This window comes from Poecilia formosa, unplaced genomic scaffold (genome assembly GCF_000485575.1).
Source record: "Poecilia formosa unplaced genomic scaffold, Poecilia_formosa-5.1.2 Scaffold341, whole genome shotgun sequence".
In the NCBI taxonomy this organism is placed as follows: Eukaryota; Metazoa; Chordata; class Actinopteri; order Cyprinodontiformes; family Poeciliidae; genus Poecilia; species Poecilia formosa.
This window is the reverse complement of record NW_006800280.1, coordinates 265,088-286,745: the sequence shown is the minus strand read 5'-3', so window position 1 is coordinate 286,745 and position 21,658 is coordinate 265,088. Positions and strand designations below refer to the sequence as shown.

The window sequence follows — 21,658 nt, the reverse complement described above, 5'->3', positions numbered from 1 at the left end:
GCACTGCTGTTCTCCTAAATATCTATATAATATAAAATTATATTATATAAGTACATGTTAAGTGGTCGAGTATAATCAGGTGTTGCTCATTTTAAGTAATAAAAAGGCTAATTTTGCTGCTGTTTCAGTCTCATTCTAAATTAGCGGTTCTCAACGTGGGCGGTACCGCCCCCCGCGGGGCGTTCAGAGGACGGCAGGGGGCGCTGGTGGAAATTTTTACAAAAGGGGGTCGCTGGGATTCCTTTGGGGGGCGTTTGGTCAAAGGTAAACTTTACACCTTAAATGCACAACAATACCAGTTTAGACTTTGAGCAACTTGTTAAAATTGTATTGTGTAACATTAAAACATGCCTGGCTGCAACTGTATCGATGGCAGCTCTCCTTCTTCTCTTCAGTGTTTGTAGCTTTTGGAGCAGCTCCTCTCCTGCTACTAGTAGCTTCACCGCATCAGTTCAGCGTTACACCGCCTGATGACGTTGCTGTGATTCACTTTGTCTGTGATCTGGTATTTTGTATTTTTATCTTTTTATTATCTTTTATGTTCTTTGATAATCATTATTCTTTTTATTATCTTTTTATCTTTTAACTTGTTCATTGATTTATAATTTGATCTTTCTTTGTTTGATAAAAGTTATTCTGCTCAGAATATTGTGCAAATTGATCATGCTGTAAGCTCATACGGATCACGTGAACAGGGCGTGCTTAGCTCTGGTTGACTTGGTAGAGAGCGTTCATTTTATAGCGTTAACACCGGAGCTGTAAGTGGTCCGGTGTGAAACGGGTGTGATGGAACAAAGGTACCACAGCACTTTTAAATTTCAATAATCAGAATATGTTTCCGTTGTTTTAAAAGGTTTATGTCAGTCTGCCTTTTCCCCATCGATATGCTTCCCGACCGCCCTGCACCATAGGGGGTTAAAAAAAAAAATAGACACGCACATTGCGCGAAACTCTGAAACAGGAGAAGCGGGACATAAAACGGAGCGACGAACTAGATGTGAATTATGGAATAAAAACAGAGAATCCGACGCTGAGCAGTGAAAAATCAACACATGATGATTAGCAGCAGGTGATGAGTGAAGATTACTGATGGTGAGCGTCAATAAATGATAAAATAAATCTAACAGGAAAGAAACTAAAGTGGACATAGCAATAAACCAAGAGAGGATAATACTAATCAAAGGAAACTAAACACGACACTTTCAATTTGACTCATTAGGATTTGATTAAGAACCAGATTTATTCTTTGTCATTTCTGTCCAGTAAAACTATTAATCTATAAATCAATAGACACATCTATATAAAGATATAATCCATGTTTCTGTCTCATATTTGTATGGCATTAAAAGGACCTGGAACTTTTGTTTTTCCACTGAAGCTCTGGTTTGCACAATAAATGCCATGTGGGTGAAATTTTATGGATGATACTCTTGTGTCCCATTCTCCTGAAGGCAGCACAGAGCTGCGCCACCAGAAACTCACAAAAACACTGAAGAGAAGAAGAGCTATGATTAATGTAGTTACAGTTCTATCCATGTTTTAATGTTGCAGAGCTCAGTTGTTTTGCAAATAGTTCAAAGTTTAAACTGGCATGTTGAACATCTTTTATCTGGTCATTTTGTGGAATATTTAACAAATAGACAATGGTAAAAAACAAGAATATTTTTTCCACTCTGATTGGCTGCTGTTAGGCCTACCAATTTTAAGTTGAATGTTCATTGCATTTTTCGTAGAGACCTGTGAAAATAATTTCTGTTCACATGGCTTTTTTTGTTCTCTGGGAAATTATTTTTGATAATAAATACAGAAACAATCATAAAAATCAAAACATCTACAATAGTGATAGTAATATTAATAATAAAATAATAATCAGTGCAAAGTAGCCTACAAATTCTTTGGTGGGGGGCGGTGAGGGACCTGGATAAAGGCTAGGGGGGCGCTGGCCCAAAAAAGGTTGAGAAACACTGTTCTAAATCTTTGTGACTAGACAAGCTAACTTTTAAACAAAGTTAGCAGTAAAATTTTGGACATGTGACAATCCCAGAATTAAAACGGCTTAACCAAAAAGATTTAGTTCAATATATGAAAGCAAACTGACAACAAGATGTTATAAACGAGCGATATTCATGGCAAAACTTCTGACAGATCGTTTACCTCATTCAGACGCAGTTTCTGCTGCTGCCTTTACTCTGAGCCGTTCAGAGAGGGGGAGTGGGGGGAGCAAGCGCTCTGCTGAATGTACGGTGGCCGACAGGTGCAAATGCGCAGCAANGGAGCGACGAACTAGATGTGAATTATGGAATAAAAACAGAGAATCCGACGTTGAACAGTGAAAAAATCAACATATTATGTGAAACACGTGACGATTAAGCAGCGCAGCAGGTGATGAGTGAAGATTACTGATGGTGAACGTCAATAAACGATAAAATAAATCTAACAGGAAAGAAACTAAAGTGGACATAGCCAACCAAGAGAGGACAATACTAATCAAAGGAAACTAAATGACACTCCACGACACTCATTAGGATTTGATTAAGAACCAGATTTGTTCTTTCTATCCAGTAAAACTATTAATCTATAAATCAATAGACAGGTCTATATGAAGATATAATCCATGTTTCTGTCTCATATTTCTATGGCATTAAAAGGACCTGGAACTTTTGTTTTTCCACTGAAGGCTGTGGTTTGCACAATAAATGCCATGTGGGTGAAATTTTATGGATGATACTCTGATGTCCCATTCTCCTGAAGGCAGCACAGAGCTGCGCCACCAGAAACTCACAAAAACACTGAAGAGCAGAAGAGTTATGATTAATGTAGTTACAGTTCTATCCATGTTTTAATGTTGCAGAGCTCAGTCATTTTGCAAATAGATCAAAGTTTAAACTGGCATGTTGAACATCTTTTATCTGATCATTTTGTGGAATATTTAACAAAAAGAAAATGGTAAAAAATACAAATATTTTTTCCACTCTGAATGGCTGCTATTAGGCCTACCAATTTTAAGTTGAATGTTCATTGCATTTTTCGTAGAGACCTGTTAAAATAATTTCTGTTCACATGGCTTTTTTGTTCTCTGGGAAATTATTTTGATGATAAATACAGAAACAAGCATAAAAATCAAAACATCTACAATATTGATAGTAATATTAATAATAAAATAATGGTCAGTGCAAAGTAGCCTACAAATTCTTTGGTGGGGGCGGTGAGGGACCTGGATAAAGGCTTGGGGGGCGCTGGCCCAAAAAAGGTTGAGAAACACTGACTTAAAGAAACTGACTGTAATTTAATGGCATCTGTCTCTTTAAGAAGCTCCTGCTCTTTCTGACACTATGTCTTCACAAAGTTTCTCTGAGAAGTACCACTTGTATAATGACCTCAGCAGATGTGCAGTTTAACCAGGTGTTTGCTAATTGCTAATGGGTGGTCTGAAGGAGCTGATTGGGGGAGTCGTGCAGGAGGGCTGCTCTGTGAGACTCGGAAACTGCAGCTCTGAGAAGGAGCTACATGGAAAAAAGGTCATTCAGTGAGAGCAAGCGCTTAGGCACCCCCTGAATGGTTGCCATGGACATTAAGTTTCTGGAACATGCTTGAAAGAATGAAAGCAAACCCCAGGCAGGGGCGCCTGAAGGATATTATCAAAGGGTGATATGCACAGGTGCTGTGGTGGCACAGGGCCAAAACACAACCCATGTATTGAGGCCTTAGTCCCCATGCTGGTGGTCGCAGGTTTGATTCCCAGCCTGGCGACATTTGCCACATGTCTTCCCCTCTCTCATAACCCTCTTTCCTGTCAAACTACTTTCAAATAAAGGCCACTAGAGCCAACAAAACCTTTTAAAAAAAAAAGGGTGGTATGCACAAAACTATCAGTTCACGTGATACACAAGAGTACAACAACATCTCTAGGGACACAAAACCAGCACAAACCTAGGCTCTCATGTATAATGTGCATGACCCACTAAAACTGTAAATCTATTCATTTGTTTTGTTTTTCAACAAACTATGCTAAATAATGGACATGAAAGCAAAGCCTACCCTTGTGACCCACAGGAGGAGGAGGTGGAGATTCCCAGATTCAGGTGGGTGTGTCAGAAATCCAGAGGAGGAAAAGTAGAAGCAAGAATGCTTGCTTTTTCTACTCTTTTTACAAACCTTTCAACTAGATTTAACTGTTTAACCCTCCCACGGGTTTAGTGCGATGCCCAGGAAGAGTGTAGCAGATGTCATGTTCAGCCAACCGGGTGACCCATCTTCAGTTCGTGCAACCACAAAAAAAAAGCTGTTAACAATTAAGTTTGATAATTAAGAAATTTTGTTTTTTAAGAAATTAAAAAAACATAAAATAAAGTCATAAGTATGAGAATAAAATCATAAAATTGTGAGAATAAAAACAATACTATCAGAATAGTCAAAATAATACAAGAATTAAGTCAAAATAAAAAGAATAAAGCTGTATGTATTTTTTTCATAGAATAATTATAACATTATTCGTATAATTTTTTATTAGTATGGCCTTAATACTCTGTCGTACCAAGATAAGCACATTATATTCATAAGATTTAATTATTTTTTTTCTGCTTACAACTACTAAAAACAATTAAGAATAGAATATTTCATCAAACCAACACAAAAACTATTTTCACAACCTAACGTACCTCTTACAGACTCATGTAAGAGGTACGTTAGGTTGTGGAAAGTCCAACATTTTGATGTATTTTTTCCTCAAATACAGCTTTGATGGGCTTCAAAGTTTAATCCTTATGGAAGAAAGATGTGCGAGTCCCAAATTAATCATTCAGAACTCATGGGTCACCAATTATCATCTCTATTAACCCGTTTCCCTAACTTGCCCCTGGTACAGTGAGCCTATTGAAAAAAACAGACTAGGCAATGTGTCACTGGGAAAAGCTACACCTCTGGTTTGTTATTTCAGTTCAACTTCCTGGTATCTTTTCAGCTCGGCTAAGCTTAAGCAGAGATGAGTCAGTGAGTTCATGTCAATGATTCAGTCTGCTCCGGTAGTCTGCACCCCCAAATTAGCATAGTAATTACTCAGGTAATCATCGTGCTGATGCATTTTGGCTTTGTTCTGCTGCTTGTTGTGGAGATAAATGGCAACATCAGGGCATGAATCACTACTGTTTGTTGTGACCCTTTGTAAAAAAAGAAAATGAAATAAAAATTTTGTTGGTCATGATTGATTCATGAAGACAACAAAAAAGGGTAAAACATCCACAGGGGTGAATACCTTTCATAGGCAATGTAATAACCCAAGTCTGTATGGCCATGCATACTTCTGCATGGGAAACCCGTTCCTTCCTGCAGGAGGGCAACAACATTGCCTCAAACATTAGTTACCCTTCCATGGATACAAGTCGCCTTGGGCAAGAGTCGGTTTTACTTCAGTTTTTAAGATATTATTGAACCAGATTAAGACAAGACAGTTCATAGTTGACATATGGAAGTCTAAAACTCTGGTAATTTGTTACATTACAGACAAAACATCATAAAAAATACATGCAAACTATATTAACTGCTCCTTGGCAGCTTCGGTCCCCCCGTCAGCACATGCGCTTGCATATTCATTAGTGATGAGATTTTTCTGCTTTTCTGCTAGATATCTTCTTTTATGCCTACAATGATGACGTCTTCTCTCTTTAAAGCTTTGATAATTTCAGCAACTTGAAGAAAACATATATGTGTAAACTTTGCAGAACTCCCAAAGGATAAGAGTGAATGCAAAGGGTTAGACAAGAGGAAACGGAGAAAAGAGAGAAATGCCAGGGGGGCTAAAGCCAGAGTCAATGAGTAACCATTTTGTTTAATGAATGAAACTGGAATCAAGGAAGTGACAAAGAATAAGGGGAAATTTTACAGAGATCAAGGTATTTAGAGGGAGTACTTTTAGACAGAAAGACTAAGCTGAACATGTATTCAAATGTGGTATATTGGGATATATATCCTTTTTGTGATATGAAATAGTCCATATGATGGTATATTATTTTTTTCCACATCATCCAGCACTATTTCAGGGAATGAAAGCCAGTATGCAACACAAAAGTCAGTACAATTTATGTTTTTGGACATAATTTGTTCAAAAACATAAAACAAATTCTGACAAAGCAACAGAATGTATTTGACTCAATGTTTCCACAGGTATTTTTGTTGCATCTGTTAGAGGCATGTACTACTTCTCCTTCTATCATGCTGGTGGAGAACATCCTGTGTGTTCAAACCTTAAGAAGAACAATGACCGCTGATAAGATGGCGCTGAATGATGGGGCTGATAATGGAGGCAATGCAGCCTTCATGGAGCTGCAGCAGAGAGACCAGGTCTACGTCCAGCTGGGTGCAAACATATGTTTGGGGAAACAGCCACACAACTACTTTTAGTGTCTTTCTTCTGCATAAAGCCTGAAAAAACGTTGATGTGATCATTTGAATGGCTTGAAACTACTGACCATGGTTAGTCTTTTTCAATTTGATTTGCTAATCCGTTAAAAAAATTATTTCAATCTGGAAAGACTCATACGGAGAAAAGGAACGATTAAAAGATTTAATGACAAATTGAATAACACTTCTTTGGCGCTCGGGCCCCGGCTGAAGATTTGAGCTGTGAATTGCAGTGAATTTGTCATGTTGGTGTCGAGTTTTCTAACCCACATGCAGAAACACTCCAGAGACAGGCAATGCAATCGTGAAATTTATTTACAGTGAGTACAACAACCAGTGTAATCTTTCCTCTGACGGCTCTCGGGGAAACTAGGAAGAGACGGAGGGGGTTAGTCAGGTTCCGGGATTGTGCCGGGGAAAGGTGGTTTGGAGGGATACCTGATCTGGGGGTTAATGGCCTGGGGAAAAAGGTGAGGATCCAGTGGTTGGTCGGCGGGCTAGGAACAGGGGCGGCGGCAGCTGACGGACAGACAAGACCTGGGACGTCTCGAGGATGGTGGCTGGCTCGGTGGCCCAGGGTAGCTGTGAACACAGAAACAAGGTAGATCAGAGGCTGGAAACAAGGTCTAGGATCAGATGGCTTGAGGTAGGCTGATACCATTACTGGCTAACACTCTGGCGGGGAAGTGTCAGCGTCCTCCTCCACTTATACTCCTCCAGACGAGCGAATGGGAAACAGGTGTGCAGCCGCCGACTCCATCCCTGGCTCCCTCTACTGGTGAAAAAGCTGCCAACCTTCTGAATCCCGACAGAATTCAGGTGAGCACCCCCAATGCTGATTAGGGATGCTTTCCCCCGGGGCCAAACACTGGTGGTGCAAACACTGGTGGTGGAGGTTGGAAAAGGATGATATCCTGGAGAGCCACAGGGTGCGGGTGAAGAAGGGGTGGAGGTGGGTTGAGCACAGCTGGAAAGCGACTGACGCCGTGGGTGTGGATCCTTATAAGCTGAAGCTTGATTGATGATTGGATGAAGTGGGTCGAGGTTCGGCGCTGAGGGTGGAGCTGATGAGCATGTCGCAGCGCTTGGATGGAGCAGGCAAGGCAGAAGTCTTCCAGCTTGAATTTGAGCCTAGGCTTCATAATAAAATTAAAATGATCCATCCAACAAAACTTACTTCCACATTACATGAACGTCACTCTGAGACATCAGTGACTTTGCAGAAAAGAGTACCCTAACAAAAGCCTCAAAGGTATAAATGAAAAAAGAAAATATACACACTAACAGGTTATTCAGAAAAGCATAGAAATGTTTGAATTGATTCCATTTCAGATTTTTCCAGAATTTTACAATTATAAATATAAATCTCTGAGGGGACATTATGGTTTCTATGTCTTAATCTGTGTATAAATTAATTTAAGTCTGTCAATAAAGCTTGAATTAATCTGAACAGAAATTACAGTCAGTCAATCATCTGAAAATTAACTTTTCAGATGATTTTTATTTATTGATGGAAAAGCTTTAACAAACGAACCTGAACCAATTACAACATGAATAAGTGAACCTGAAGATTCATACCAGTTTCTACCTACGTTGGTGTCATTAGTTGCTAATAATTGTTGTCTTTAACTAGCAATGACATTTACGTCACTGTTGATAATTAGGTACTGATGTTCCTCCTTACAAATACTTCAATGCCAGTGTGGGTTTACATGCAAGCTTGTGTGTGTGGATTCTACAAAAACAAATACGAAATTACAACTACTAATCTGTAAATACTATCTTCACAAAGGCAACCAAAAATATCCACAAAGCGAATAAACATGTGATCAAAGTCTACCACAAAGCTATGAAGTTGATTACCTATGATTAGCTGACTTTAGCTATAAAAGTTTACATCATTACCAAACATAGTTATCAAATATGCCCATAATAGTTTCCCGATAAATCATACACCTCAAAGAATGCATTTCAAGAGAACCTCAAACAACTCGTTGAATCTAGCTTAACCATAAAAGGCTAGCGGTTAGCGACCAAGAATATACAGATAACTAATCCAAACCACCATAAAATACAGAGTGTAAGTACAGCTCCTAGGCATAAAAAAAAAGCAAAGGTCAAGTACCGACAGTATTACTCACTTCCAATGAACACACACAGCTGAGACGGCCTAGTAAACAATGTCTGAACTACACAATGTTGAGAACTATGTATCAACGGGATCGAGCAGCCACCTAGTGGCGGAAAATAAAAACTACATACAAAACACTTTGTTTAAAGAAAAGTAAATTAAATGGCTGAAAGCCATTTCTCAAAGGCCCTACGGATCATGTAGATGTTGATTTGGAAATTTTGGACAGACCTTTGTAAACCTTTTGGTCAGCAGAGGTTTTCTGCTTGTCGATCTGAGACCATTTTAAATGTCAGCTTAATAAAGNATAAATGCCATGTGGGTGAAATTTTATGGATGATACTCTGATGTCCCATTCTCCTGAAGGCAGCACAGAGCTGCGCCACCAGAAACCGACAGAAACTGAAGAGAAGAAGAGCTATGATTAATGTAGTTACAGTTCTATCCATGTTTTAATGTTGCAGAGCTCAGTCGGTTTGCAAATAATTCAAAGTTTAAACTGGCATGTTGAACATCTTTTATCTGATCATTTTGTGGAAGAGAAACAAGGAAAGATGATAAGTAGAAGAATATGTATCTTAGTGGTGTTGACTACAGCATGGATTCTCAGGAAATGACTTATCTACAGATGAATAAAGATATGGGAGAGCCAAGATCAAAGCAGCACAATAGAAAATAGAAATACTTTGATACCTTCAGTTATAAGCTGAGCTTGGTTGACCAGCTGTTAATTTTTAGCTGTTTATTTTGACCATTTAATCTCGTTATACAGCAGATTGGTTCAGTGGAAGTGTCATAAGGAAGAATCATTGTGTTGTTGTTGAAAGTGATTCTAACTGACCCTGTTGGAGCAGCAGATTTGAGGTCAATGTCATTTCAGATCAAAAACTGACTGCAACAAATACACAAACACAGATACATAAAAATCTAAAACAAGCAAAAAACAAACAAACAAAAAAAAAACTAACTTTTAGGGAAGCCTAGTATTTAAATTTAAAACCAGTGCCGTGGTGTGTGGCCTTAAACAGGTTATTCATGCTTAAAAAATTTCAATGTGTTGGATTTCTACGTATTTTGTAAAGAATAACTAGCTAAAAATCTTCAACGGTAATATAAATATTGTCAATTTAAAGTTGCATTTGTTGGCAACTATTGCTGTCAAGGTGGGCATAACCTGGTATGGGTCTAAGGTTCACTTAGTCTCTAGTAAGTAAAGGTTGGTTTGGTTAAACTTTTCTCTGAATAAAAATCACCTGAAAAGTAAGTTATTATTTACTTAGGTAGTCTTTCATTTAAAGATTCAATAAATTTGAATTTTATTGAAATGCCTGTTTATTTCATAATTTAAACACTTAATGAAATACATGACATAGACTAGTTACACACAAATGGTTTGAAAGTCTTTATTTGTGTTGTGATTTTCTACTTACAGTTAGTGAAAACATAACATTTAAAATATGAATATTACATCAGACCAACAACAAAAAATTATATAGAAATGTAATCTTAAAGTATGTTTTTTACCTGCTTCAAAGCTTTAAATTTTCTAATTAATCTGACAATGAGCCTCATTGAAATGCATATGTTCATTTATTGACTGTGACTGTAAATTATATTCATATCAATTCCAGCTTTATTGACAGACTTAAATCCATTTCTACACAGATTAAAACACCATAGAAACCATAATGTCCACTCAGAGATTTATCTTTAAGTTTTAATATTCTGGAAAAAAACTTCCAGAATGTACATGTTTGTATATTTTCTTTTTCCATTCATATCTTTCATGCTCTTGTTAGAAATAATCTTTTCTGCAACATAAGGCCTTTACTGCTCTCAGATTGACTTTGTGATTTGCTTATGAAACTGAAAGACACTAACCATGATATTGACACGCTGTGTGATCAGAAGGTTTAAGCCATTTACATGATCACATCAATGTTCAATCGTTTTTCAGACTTGATGCAGAAGAAAACCACTGAAAGTAGTTGAATAGCCACTTCCCCAAACATGTTGGTTTGCATCCAGCTGGACGTAGACGTGGTCTCCCTGCTGCAGCTCCACAAAGGCAGCATTGCCTCCGTTATCATTCCAGTCATTAGATGACTGGTGTTCAGCACTCCGCACAACAACCTGATTGTTCTTCATGAGGTTCAGACCCACAGGATGTCCTCCACCAGCATGATAGAAGAAGGAGAAGTAGTACATGCCTCTGACAGGTGCAACAAAGATACCTGTGGGAACAAAGAGTCAAATAAATTCTGTTACTTTGTTAAAAACAAAGCAACACTGGGCCTAAAAATTTAACCCTTAACCATAACTGACACAGGTATGTGTCCTCATGAGCCCATTGGCCAAAATGTAAATGTTTGGAGTTGACAGTAAAGGGAATTTTAATGCATGTATCAATTTTTATTTTACATGCTGGCTTTCATTCCCTGATGTAAGATTGTATTATGTTAAAATTAAAAAGTTAAATTTTCTGATGGATAAATTTGTCTTACCAGAATATTTAGAATGTCAATTTAAATACAGTTATTACTAAAAAGAACAACTCAACCTACCAGTGTGCTGATTGTAGGCATTGCCCAGATTTGCTAGTACTCTTGCGTAGATCAGAGTTTTTGATGTGCTGAAGGGTCCAATGGCTGCATTCCCACCTATTTCAGCACTGAAAACTACCTTGGTTGATGCTAGACAAAAATATAAATATAGAAAGGTTCCAGCTGTTTCAAAAGCCTTTGTGAAACTGCTAAACCAGTAAATAAATTACTTTACCTTTCTCATTAAGCACCAGAACCTGGTTTTCAGTTTCTTTCAGCTTTGTTTCCACAGCTTCCAGTTTTGCTTTCACAGCACCGAGCTCTTGGAGCAAGATTGACATTTCAGGAAAACTTGACAGTGTTTCTGTTTCATTAACATCATCCTGGGCCAAAGTTAGACCACAGAACAAGACCAACATCCAAGTAGTGAAATTCATGTTGATGCTGTCCCCAAAACTCAGACTAAATGAAATGATTTCTGGTCCTTTTATATGGTTTTATGGTTACCTGGTTAATATTTAACAATAATTGTTGACAGAGTGATTATAGGGTCTATTCACCAATCATTATATCCTGGTTAGATAAAGCATTTATCAGAAGATCTGCTTTGTCAGTGTCCTGAAGGGAATGCTGTGTCTCCAGTTGCTTGACTTAACCTTGAAGGACTAAGAATTGATATCCATACTTAAACTGATATGGATTATTATTAATGAAACAATTTTGTTGTTTTGGAAGACCCTCAGATCACTGTTCTCACTAAAACTTGGAAATAAATTCAAGCTGTTACAATATGAAAGAGGTTAGAGCTTAAGTAGGAAGTTGATATGTAGAAATGTTTAAAGTTTTATTATCAATGGGAATGTTTACAAAGCATTGAAATATTGAACTGAAGTTATCTTTGGACCTTAAGAGGAAAGATCTAGAGTCAGGACACAGCTTCAGTTATTACAGATAGAAACTAGAGATGAGGGCCAAAATCAGGGAGTAGTGATGGACTCTGACCTGAACCTTCAGTCACATAAAGACAGAAACAAAATTGGCCTTCTATCACCTGAAGAACATCTCCAGCATTAGAGGACTGATGTCCCAGCAAGATCTACTGCAACACCGCTCTGCCTAAACAATCACTCCTCCAGCTGCAGCTGATCCAGGATGCTGCTGCTGGCATTCTCTCTAAAACCAGGAAATACGCTAAAGATCTGCTGTTGCTGTATCAACCTTCCAGACCTCTGAGGCCTTCTGGTTCTGGTTCTGCTCTGCATCAGAACCAGAACCAAACATGGAGAAGCAGCATTCAGCTTCTATGCACCAAAAATCTAGAACAAACTTCCACAAAATTGCAAAATAGCCGAAAACATATTTCAATGGTGACATTTGACAAAATGTAATGTTTATGGCATCTCTCATAATTGCTGAAAATATATGTTTATGATGTAAAGCACTTTGAACTGCCTTGTTGCTGAAAATGTTCCACAAAAATAAACTTGACTTGAGGATTCTTGAGTGACTCTGGAACTATTGATTCTTAGTTTAGTCGGGACATTTCTGTGCCTTGTGGTCTGGCAGAATCTTGGGCAAAGGCAGACATGCAGGAAGAAAGACTCAAGTCTATGAAAAAGCAGAGGATGCTTCTTAAGTTGATTAAGCCATTTGAGGTGCCGGAGATGAACACAGTAAATTTTTGTAAACAATTAAAATAAAATGTGCATCCACACAACAGGATGCAGAACTACTGAAAATGTTGTAGTAGTTATGCCAGGCCACTCTGTGGTGACATAACAAAACACAGGTAATTGTTTTAAGTCTGTTTTCAATAAAGTCTTTTCTGGCTTTGTACGAACAACGTTAATATTCTTTGGTCACTGTTACCAGTAAAATTGCCGTTTTCTTACTTTCCCCAGATTACATGAGGGTTTTTTTTTGTTTTAAGTTTTATGAAGTGCACACTTATGAGTGAATAGTTGATAATGATGCAGCTCGCCCACCACCTCCCAACTGTCCGTAGCCAAGCTGTCGCCCTTCAGAGAGCTCTTCAGGTCCCGCTTCAACCGCAAGAAGAAAGGGATGTACAGGAGAGCCATCTTGGAGGCAGCCAAGGCCGTGGGTCATATGGGACCAGAGATTAGGTCACTGCTTTCCCACTGCGACGCGTAGAGGCTGAGGACCAAACAGACGTCTCTGAGGTTTTTCTGGATTCTCAGACTCGGTCATCAAGGCCCGGAAGTGGGAGTATGTGCCGTTGCCATGGCTACTATTTATATACCTGTTTTTTTTGTTTGTTTTGGTGTTTTTTATGGTATAAAAAACACTAAAGAACATCAATGGCACCATGCTTATTTGTGAGAGTGAGGCACATGGGGAATAGTGAGAGAGATGGAGTTACTATGGTATTGTTGTATGGTAAGATTCTTCTGACATCACCTACCACCACGCCTTCACCCAGCCAATCAGGACGCACCACCTCTCTACCTCAATTCAATCACTTGGCAAGAACTCCTTCAAGAAGCAACCACAGATGGACCTGCTTCAGTTGTGCTTTAAGTGAGATTTGTAAACAATTTCACTGAAAGAGTCTCAAAAACTCTGTTGGAGTTGACGAAATGCCAAACTACCTCAATTTATATGATGTTATTCTGAAGGAGGCCATATTGTAGCTCATCAGGTCCATGAAATCTTTACAGTTTACCAAAATTAAGCTTTTATTTCATAAAATTTCATCAAAGTTTTGTAAATTGTCAGTTATGGTGTTGACACATCATGGTTGTGACAAACAACTTAGGAATAAAACAGAAGAAAAAACTAAAGAATAACTTAAGCTAACCAGAGCTAACTAGCCCTCTTAGAAAAGGAAGAGAAAGGAAGAGGTCATGGGGTCCCAGAAGTTCTGGTGCCCCCCAATAATGCCTGATTTTTTTTTTACATTCTTTTTATGTCTGATGGTGTTGACAAAAACTAGGGACAAATTTTTATGGAGTTGGAAAATATATAAAAATGATTTTTAATTCAATTTATTGATACTTTTATAATTATTTATATGACTACTCATACTTAATTGTCATAATATACTATCTTAGTATTACTTTAATCTTTTTAAACTATTGTATTAAGTTCTGCTCCAGGACAAGGGATTTTAAAGACACCGGCCACCTACTACAATGTTTAAAATAAAAAAATACTCAGCAAACACCAGGAAAATATACATTGTTGTCCACACATGGCACAGTTTAGTTTAGTCAGATATTTGAAAAGATTTATATTTTGCGTATATTTTATTCAAATTTTGTGCTTTATCCATAGGACCTGTTTTGTCCCTATTCTCAAGAATCACTGAGACATGGACATCGTTTACTAGAGCTTCTCAGTTGTGTGCGTTCATTGGAAGTGAGTCGGTGCTTGACCTTTGTTTTGTTTTTTATGCCTAAGAGTGTATTTACACTCTGCATTTTAAAATACTATGGTCGTTTGGGCTAGTTATGTTTTGGGGAGCTGCTAGCCTCTTATGACTAAGCTTGATTCAACGTGGTTATTTGAGGTTCTCATTTTTCTTTTGACATGCGTCATTTGTGGTGTATGCGTGGTCGTGAGACTGTTATCAGCAGGTTTGATTACTATTTACGTTTGGTAATGATATACATTTTATAGCTAAAGTCAGCGAATCGCAAGTAATCAACTTTATAGCATTGTGGTAGACTTTGATCATGTTTATTGGATACTTTGGTTGCCTTTGTGAAAAGAGTATTTATAGATTAGTAGTTATAATTTTGCATTTGTTTGTTTGTCTTTGTAGAATCCACACACTCAAATATAAACCCACACTGGCATGGTGATACTTGTATGGAGGAACAACAGTGCTTAATTATCAACAGTGAGGTAAGCGTCATTGCCAGTTAAAGGCGGCATTTTTTGGCAACTAATGTGGCCAAAGTTGGTACAACCTGGTCTTGGTTTAAGGTTCACTTAGTAATATTTTAGTTGATTTGGTAAAAAAAAAATAAAAATAAAAATAATGAAAATAATCTGAGAAGTAAATTTTTTATTTACTTAGATTACCTTTCATTTACAGACCCAGTCAGTAAATTATATTATTAAGAAGTCCGTTTAGTCAGGAACTTTATTACTAGACTAGTTACACACAGATGGATGTTTGAAAGCCTTTATTTCTTTTAATTATGATTTTACACTTACATTTAATGAAAACATGAAATTTAAAATTTTAATATTACACCACATTACATTTTAATCTGACAATGAGCCTCACTGGAATGCATATTTTTATTTATTGACTGACTGTAATTTCTGTTTAGATCAATTCAAGCTTTATCAACAGACTTAAATCCATCTATACACAGATTAAAACACCATACAAACCATAATGTCCCCTCAGATTTATATAAAAAATACAATTTAATTCAGAAAAAATCAGAATTACATAAATTCAAACCTTTTTATGTCTAGAGTGGCATTCATGTTATGTGAACGCAAGCTCTGTTGGATAGATAATTTTAATTCAATTTAATTATAATTTGAACACTAACCATGGCATTGGCGCACTGTCTGGTCAGTAGGTTCAAGCCATTCAAATGCTCATATCAATATTTTTTCAGACTTGATGCAGAAGAAAGCCACTAAAAGTAGTTGAATAAAGGCTTCCCCAAACATGTGTGTTTGGCTGCAGCTGGACGTTGACCTGGTCTCCCTGCTGCAGCTCCACGAAGGCAGCATTACCTCCGTTATCAGCACCGTCATTCAGTGTCTTGTGATCAGAGCTGTCCAGAATACGTTCATTGTTCTTCATGAGCAACAGATGCACTGGATGTTCTCCTCCAGCATGATAAAAGAAGGACAAGTAGTACATGCCTCTAACAGGTGCAACAAAAATACCTGTGGAAACATTGAGTCAAATAAATGCTGTTGCCTTGTCAAAATCTCTGACTTATTATTGACGCATGTTCCAAAAAAACTTTATATTACATACTGGCTTTCATTCCCTGAAATAGTTATTTAATGAATAATGAAGTTTTCAGAGATTACATTTTTCAGATTAATCTCTGAAAGTTTCTAAGAAAAACTTGCAAAAATTTTGAATCTCGGAAATGTAAATTTTTCTGGAGAAGTTTTGAGATAACATTTTTTTTGAGTGTTTTGTTAATTTCTTCTCTCTTTTTTTCTGTCTACAATTGTCCAAATATGGCATTGTAGTAGAGGGAACATAATGATGTAACACCTGTTATAGTGCCAGAAACTGTCTTTGTGCGCAACAAACAGTGGAAGAAAGTTTGGGTATGCTGGAAGGTAAAATTTAAAAGTTCTGTATTGCACACCAGAGGATAGCATCACACTGGAGCACATGGTGACTGAGGCGTGACCGCACACTGACTGACACCAGGATGTCACTGATACAGCTCAGGTTCTAACTCGGAAATAAAATAAGATTAGATATAGTCACCGGATTTTTAGGAGATAGACCTTATTTAACACAAAATGAAAAAAAACCATAGCAAGGCAGTTGTTCAAAAAATTTATACCTCGTCAGAAAACATTTAATGGTTTTTAACTTTTTTTATTGCCTTAATTTTTGCTAATTAGTCATGCTACCATTTAATCCCATTTACAACCCTGCTCACGCCCTTTGAATAAGTAATAAAATTATGTTGGAAATTATAGAAAAGTAGGTGGATACACACTTTTCTATCATCCTCACAATATGTATAGTCATATCACCCATAGCTAAGAAGAAAAATTTTATCGTGTTTAAATTGGAATTCACAATATTTGTTTTGCTCCTGGACAGGTAACAAAATCTTCTCATAAGTAAAGTAAATTTTATTTAATCAATATTTCGGTCCTACTAGAGTATGAAAAAATTGCAACTTAAATCCCTGCCAGCATGCCTAGGTGGGCCCCATGTGGGGAAAAGGAGCACAGACCATGTGGGTCCCATATGGGTTTACCCATGTAGGGCCCATGTAGCGCCCATGTGGGCTGTGGCCCTACATGGGCAAACCCATGTGGGGTCATCGTGGAACCCGCGGACAAACCCATATGGGGTTTGTCCATAAATCAGCCCTCTTTTCCCCCACATGGGTCCCACCTAGGCATGCTGAGTTATTATTGAAAAGAACAACTCAACTTACCTGTGTTCTGGTTGTAGGCGTTGCCCAAATTTGTTATTACTCTTGTGTAGATTAAGGTTGTTGGTGTGTTGAAGGGTCCAATGGCTGCATCCCCAAGTATACCGGCACTGAAAACCACCTTCAATGCTTCTAGATAAAATATAAATGAAAAATGGTTTGATCAGTTTCATAAACATCAGTGAAACTGCTCAGCCAGTATAAAAAAAATACTTTACCTTTCTGTTTAAGCACCAGAACCTGACTTTCAGTCTCTTTCAGCTTTGCTTCCACGGCTTCACTTTTCTCTTTCAGATTTGTTTCCACAGCTTCCAGTTTAGCTTTCATGGCTCCAAACTCTTTGAGGAACTTACACATATCAGGAAAGCATGACCCGGTTTCAGTAGTGACTTCTGTTTCAGGTAAACCTTCCTGGGCCAAAGTTAGACCACAGAAGCTCAGTAACAACCACAGTGTGAAATTCATCCTGGTTCTCGAATGCTGTCGCTGGTATTCTGAATGACTTAATCTTGTTTACTGTTTTTATAAAGCTTCAGGATTAATAATTAACTGTAGGGAAAACATATTGTGTATGGTCGGTTTACTTTTTCAGTGATTTTGCGATGTTGAAATATTTCTTGTAAATGATGTTATGTGTTGGCAACCTGTCCAGGGTGACTCCGCCTCTCGCCCGTAACGTTAGCTGGAGATCGGCACCAGCACCTCCCCACCTCAGTAAGGGACAAGGGTGTACAGAAAATGGAATAGAATATGTTTTCATTTTCCCATTTGCTACATTTCAATGATGGGAGGGTTTCTCATAAGGTGGCTGTTTGATGTCCCTCAGCCTCACACGGTCGGTGATGTTACCATTAAAATGCTTTCTGTGACCCTCTGCTCTCATTGTAAAATTTTTTGCCAAATTGTTTAAAACAAAGAAGCTTAAGCCATATGTTTAGGTTAAGGACATTTGTTTTTGCTTTGTTTCATGGTTTTGTCCTGTGCCCCCATGACAAACTCACTGGTAATTTTGGTCTAAACAGCCACTGTTGCAAGTCATAATTCTGATGCCATCCCTCCATTATCAATTGTCCTGATGTACATACCTTTATTTATTTATTTTTTGTTTACTTTGAGAATTTGCTTGTATGTTTTTTTTTTAATGAGCAAAAGATTCAGGCCAGTGAAGTATTAGATGTTGGCCTTCAGCACATCTGTATTGTTGGGTCTGGTTTCTCTCATCCTCCTCTCGACGAGGGTCTTCAAATAATGAGTTCATCAGCAGGACTCTGGAGAACGTGACTTTTTAGTGAGGAGGTAATTCAGCCATTGAATTCAGATGTGTTNTGGAGCAGCAGATTTGAGGTCAATGTCATTTCAGATCAAAAACTGACTGCAACAAATACACAAACACAGATACATAAAAATCTAAAACAAGCAAAAAACAAACAAACAAACAAACAAACAAACAAACAAACAAACAAACAAACTCTCCAATTTGTTGGATTTCTACCTATTTTGTAAAGAATAACTGGCTAAAAATCTTCAACAGTAATGTAAATATCATTGCCAATTTAAAGTTGCATTTGTTGGCTACTATTGCTGTCAAGGTGGGCATAACCTGGTATGGGTCTAAGGTTCACTTAGTCTCTAGTAGGTTCAGGTTGGTTTGGTTAAACACTTCTCTGAATAAAAATCACCTGAAAAGTAAGTTATTATTTACTTCGGTAGTCTTTCATTTAAAGACTCAATAAATTAGAATTTTATTGAAAATGTCTGTTTATTTCAGGACTTAAACACTTAATGAAATACATGATATAAACTAGTTACACACAGATGGTTTGAAAGTCTTTATTTCTGTTGTGGTTTTCTACTTACAGCGAAAGCATAACATTTAAAATTTGAATATTACATCAGACCAACAAAAAAACATATTTATACAGAAATGTAATCTTAAAGTATGTTTATTACCTGCTTAAAAGTTTTTTTTTTTTTAATTTTCTAAAGGTAAATTAATCTGTCAATGAGCCTCTTTGAAATGCATATGTTCATTTATGGACTATGACTGTAAATTATATTCACATCAATTCCAGCTTTATTGACAGACTTAAATCAATTTCTACACAGATTAAAACACCATAGAAACCATAATGTCCCCTCAGAGATTTATATTTAAGTTTTAAAATTCTGGAAAAAAAATACTTCCAGAATATACATGTTTGTAAATTTTCTTTTTCCATTCATATCTTTCATGCTCTTGTTAGAAATACTTTTTTTCTGCAAAATAAGGCCTTTACTGCTCTCAGATTGATTCATTGATTTACTTATGAAACAGAAAAACACCAACCATGGCATTGACACACTGTCTGACCAGAAGGTTTAAGCCATTTAAATGATCACATCAATGTTTAATCTTTTTTCAAACTTGATGCAGAAGAAAACCACTGAAAGTAGTTGAATAGCTGTTTCCCCAAACATGCCTATTTGCATACAGCTGGATATAGACCTGATCTCTCTGCTGCAGCACCAAGAAGGCAGCATTGCCTCCATTATCAGCCCCGTCAGAAGATGTCTTTTGATCAGAGCTCAACACAACAACCTGATTGTTTTTCATGAGGTTCAGACCCACAGGATGTCCTCCACCAGCATGATAGAAGAAGGAGAAGTAGTACATGCCTCTGACAGGTGCAACAAAGATACCTGTGGAAACAATGAGTCAAATAAATTCTGTTACCTTGTCAAAAACTCTAACTTAATGTTTATCCCCTTAACTGAGACCTTTAACTTCCATGTAGGTGTTTTGGGGGCGACAGTTAAGAGGATTTTAATACATGTTTAATTTTTTTATATTACATAATGGCTTTCATTCCCTTATATAAGATTTTAGGTTTAAATTGGAAAGTGAAATTTTTGGACAATTAAATGAGTCTTTCCAGAATATTTAGAATGGAAAATTACAACAACTCAACTTACCAGTGTGCTGATTGTAGGCATTGCCCAGATTCGTTATGACTCTTGTGTAGACCAAGGTCTTTGATGTGCTGAAGGGTCCAATGGCTCCATTCCCACCTATTCCAGCACTGAAAACTACCTTGTATGATTCTAGATAAAAAAATATATATAAATGGAGAATGGCTCTAGCTGTTTCAAAAGCCTCAGTGAAACTGAGAAACCAGTAAAAAAAATTGACTTTATCTTTCTCTTGAAGCACCAGAACCTGGTTTTCTGTCTCTTCCAGCTTTGTTTCCACAGCTTCTAGTTTTATTTTCACAGCACCGAGCTCTTGGAGCAAGACTGACATTTCAGGAAAACTTGACAGTGTTTCTGTTTCCTGAACATCATCCTGGGCCAAAGTTAGACCACAGAATAAGACCAACATCCAAGTAATGAAATTCATGTTGATACTGTCTCCAAAACTCAGACAAAATTAAATGATTTCTGGTCTTTTATATGGCTTTATATATGACTTTTTTATGGTTACCTGCTTAATGTTTATCAATTATTGCTGACAGAGTGATTGTAGGGCTTATTCACCAATCATTATATCCTGTTTAGATAAAGCGCTTGTCAGAAGATCTGGTTTGTCAGTGCACTGGGGTTTATGTCATGTTTTCAATTTCTTGACTTGACCTTTAACACCTGAGAGTTGATATCCATACTTTAACAGTTTTTTATTTTCATTAATGAAACTATATTGTGGTTTTGGAGCTGTGATAATATGAACAAGAGTAGAGTTTGATTAGAAGGTTGATATGTAGAAAGTGTTTAAAGGTTTTCTTCCAGTGAGCAGCGCAGAAAGAGCAGGTGTTACAATCAATAGCATCCACACAGGCACACCCACTGGAAGAAAACAAACACCCTAAAAGAGGCTTCCAGCCCCAGCATAACAGTTTGATCATAGTTATTAAACAAAGCTCCTAAAGTGATTAAATTACTCAAATAGGTCGTACAGTCATGATATTCGTAAATCACCTCTTTTATTAGTAGAGCTTAGAATGAATTGAATTGTAATCAATGATTTGTTATTTTTTGTCATTACAGTTGATCTCAAAACATTTGTTCTAGACTTTTTAATAAATGTTAGGAAATTCTACATACATATTAAAGCATGACTGAGATTATTCAGTTCATTTATGCCCAAATTTGACATTTCTTTGTTTACATTTGATAGACTAAGCATCCACTGAATGTGGTCTGACTCTCCGCTGCCCAAACATGTGAATTTGCTGCCATTTTAACAAACACCTGGTCCCCTGGCAGCAGCTGCAGGAACACAGCGTTCCCTCCATTATCGGTTACATCATACTGTGAGTCATGACCATTGGTCATAGCGACTATCATGTTGTTCTTGTAGAGGTACAGCCGTACTGGAAGTGCTCCTCCAGCATGATAGAAGAAGCTGAAGTGATAAACGCCACCAATTGGTGCTGTGAAGATCCCTGCACAAGAAAGAATAAATAAATATATATATATATATA

At 37.3% G+C, this 21,658-nt stretch overlaps 2 protein-coding genes across 3 annotated transcripts in view; both read right to left on the bottom strand.

Annotated features, from left to right (window-relative positions):
* The window catches only part of LOC103153146 (complement C1q-like protein 2), a 64,225-nt gene that overhangs the window by 7,420 nt on the left and 35,147 nt on the right, over positions 1-21,658 (bottom strand). The gene's annotated exons all lie outside the window — the stretch shown is intronic.
* Positions 9,912-19,886, bottom strand: LOC103153145 (complement C1q-like protein 2). 2 transcript variants are annotated; one of them, XM_016661749.1, is made up of 4 exons: positions 19,881-19,886; positions 17,420-17,695; positions 17,205-17,333; positions 9,912-10,761 (listed from the first exon to the last, which is right to left on the bottom strand). In XM_016661749.1, exons 2-4 carry the CDS (start codon positions 17,664-17,666, stop codon positions 10,481-10,483), a joined length of 657 nt encoding a protein of 218 aa, XP_016517235.1. In that variant the 5' UTR covers positions 17,667-17,695; positions 19,881-19,886; the 3' UTR covers positions 9,912-10,480. The 2 variants fall into 2 exon arrangements, with proteins under 2 accessions (XP_016517235.1, XP_007574019.1); XM_007573957.2 differs by lacking the exon at positions 9,912-10,761 and adding an exon at positions 15,280-15,951.

Bases quoted from the DNA above. Each gene is read 5' to 3' on its own strand.
- LOC103153145 (XM_016661749.1), bottom strand. From the start codon at position 17,666: ATGAATTTCACACTGTGGTTGTTACTGAGCTTCTGTGGTCTAACTTTG. The intron at 17,334-17,419 runs GTAAAGTATTTT...TATTTTATCTAG, and splicing joins TCTGGTGCTTAAACAGAAAG to AAGCATTGAAGGTGGTTTTC. The intron at 10,762-17,204 runs GTAAGTTGAGTT...TTGTTCCCACAG, and splicing joins CGCCTACAACCAGAACACAG to GTATCTTTGTTGCACCTGTC.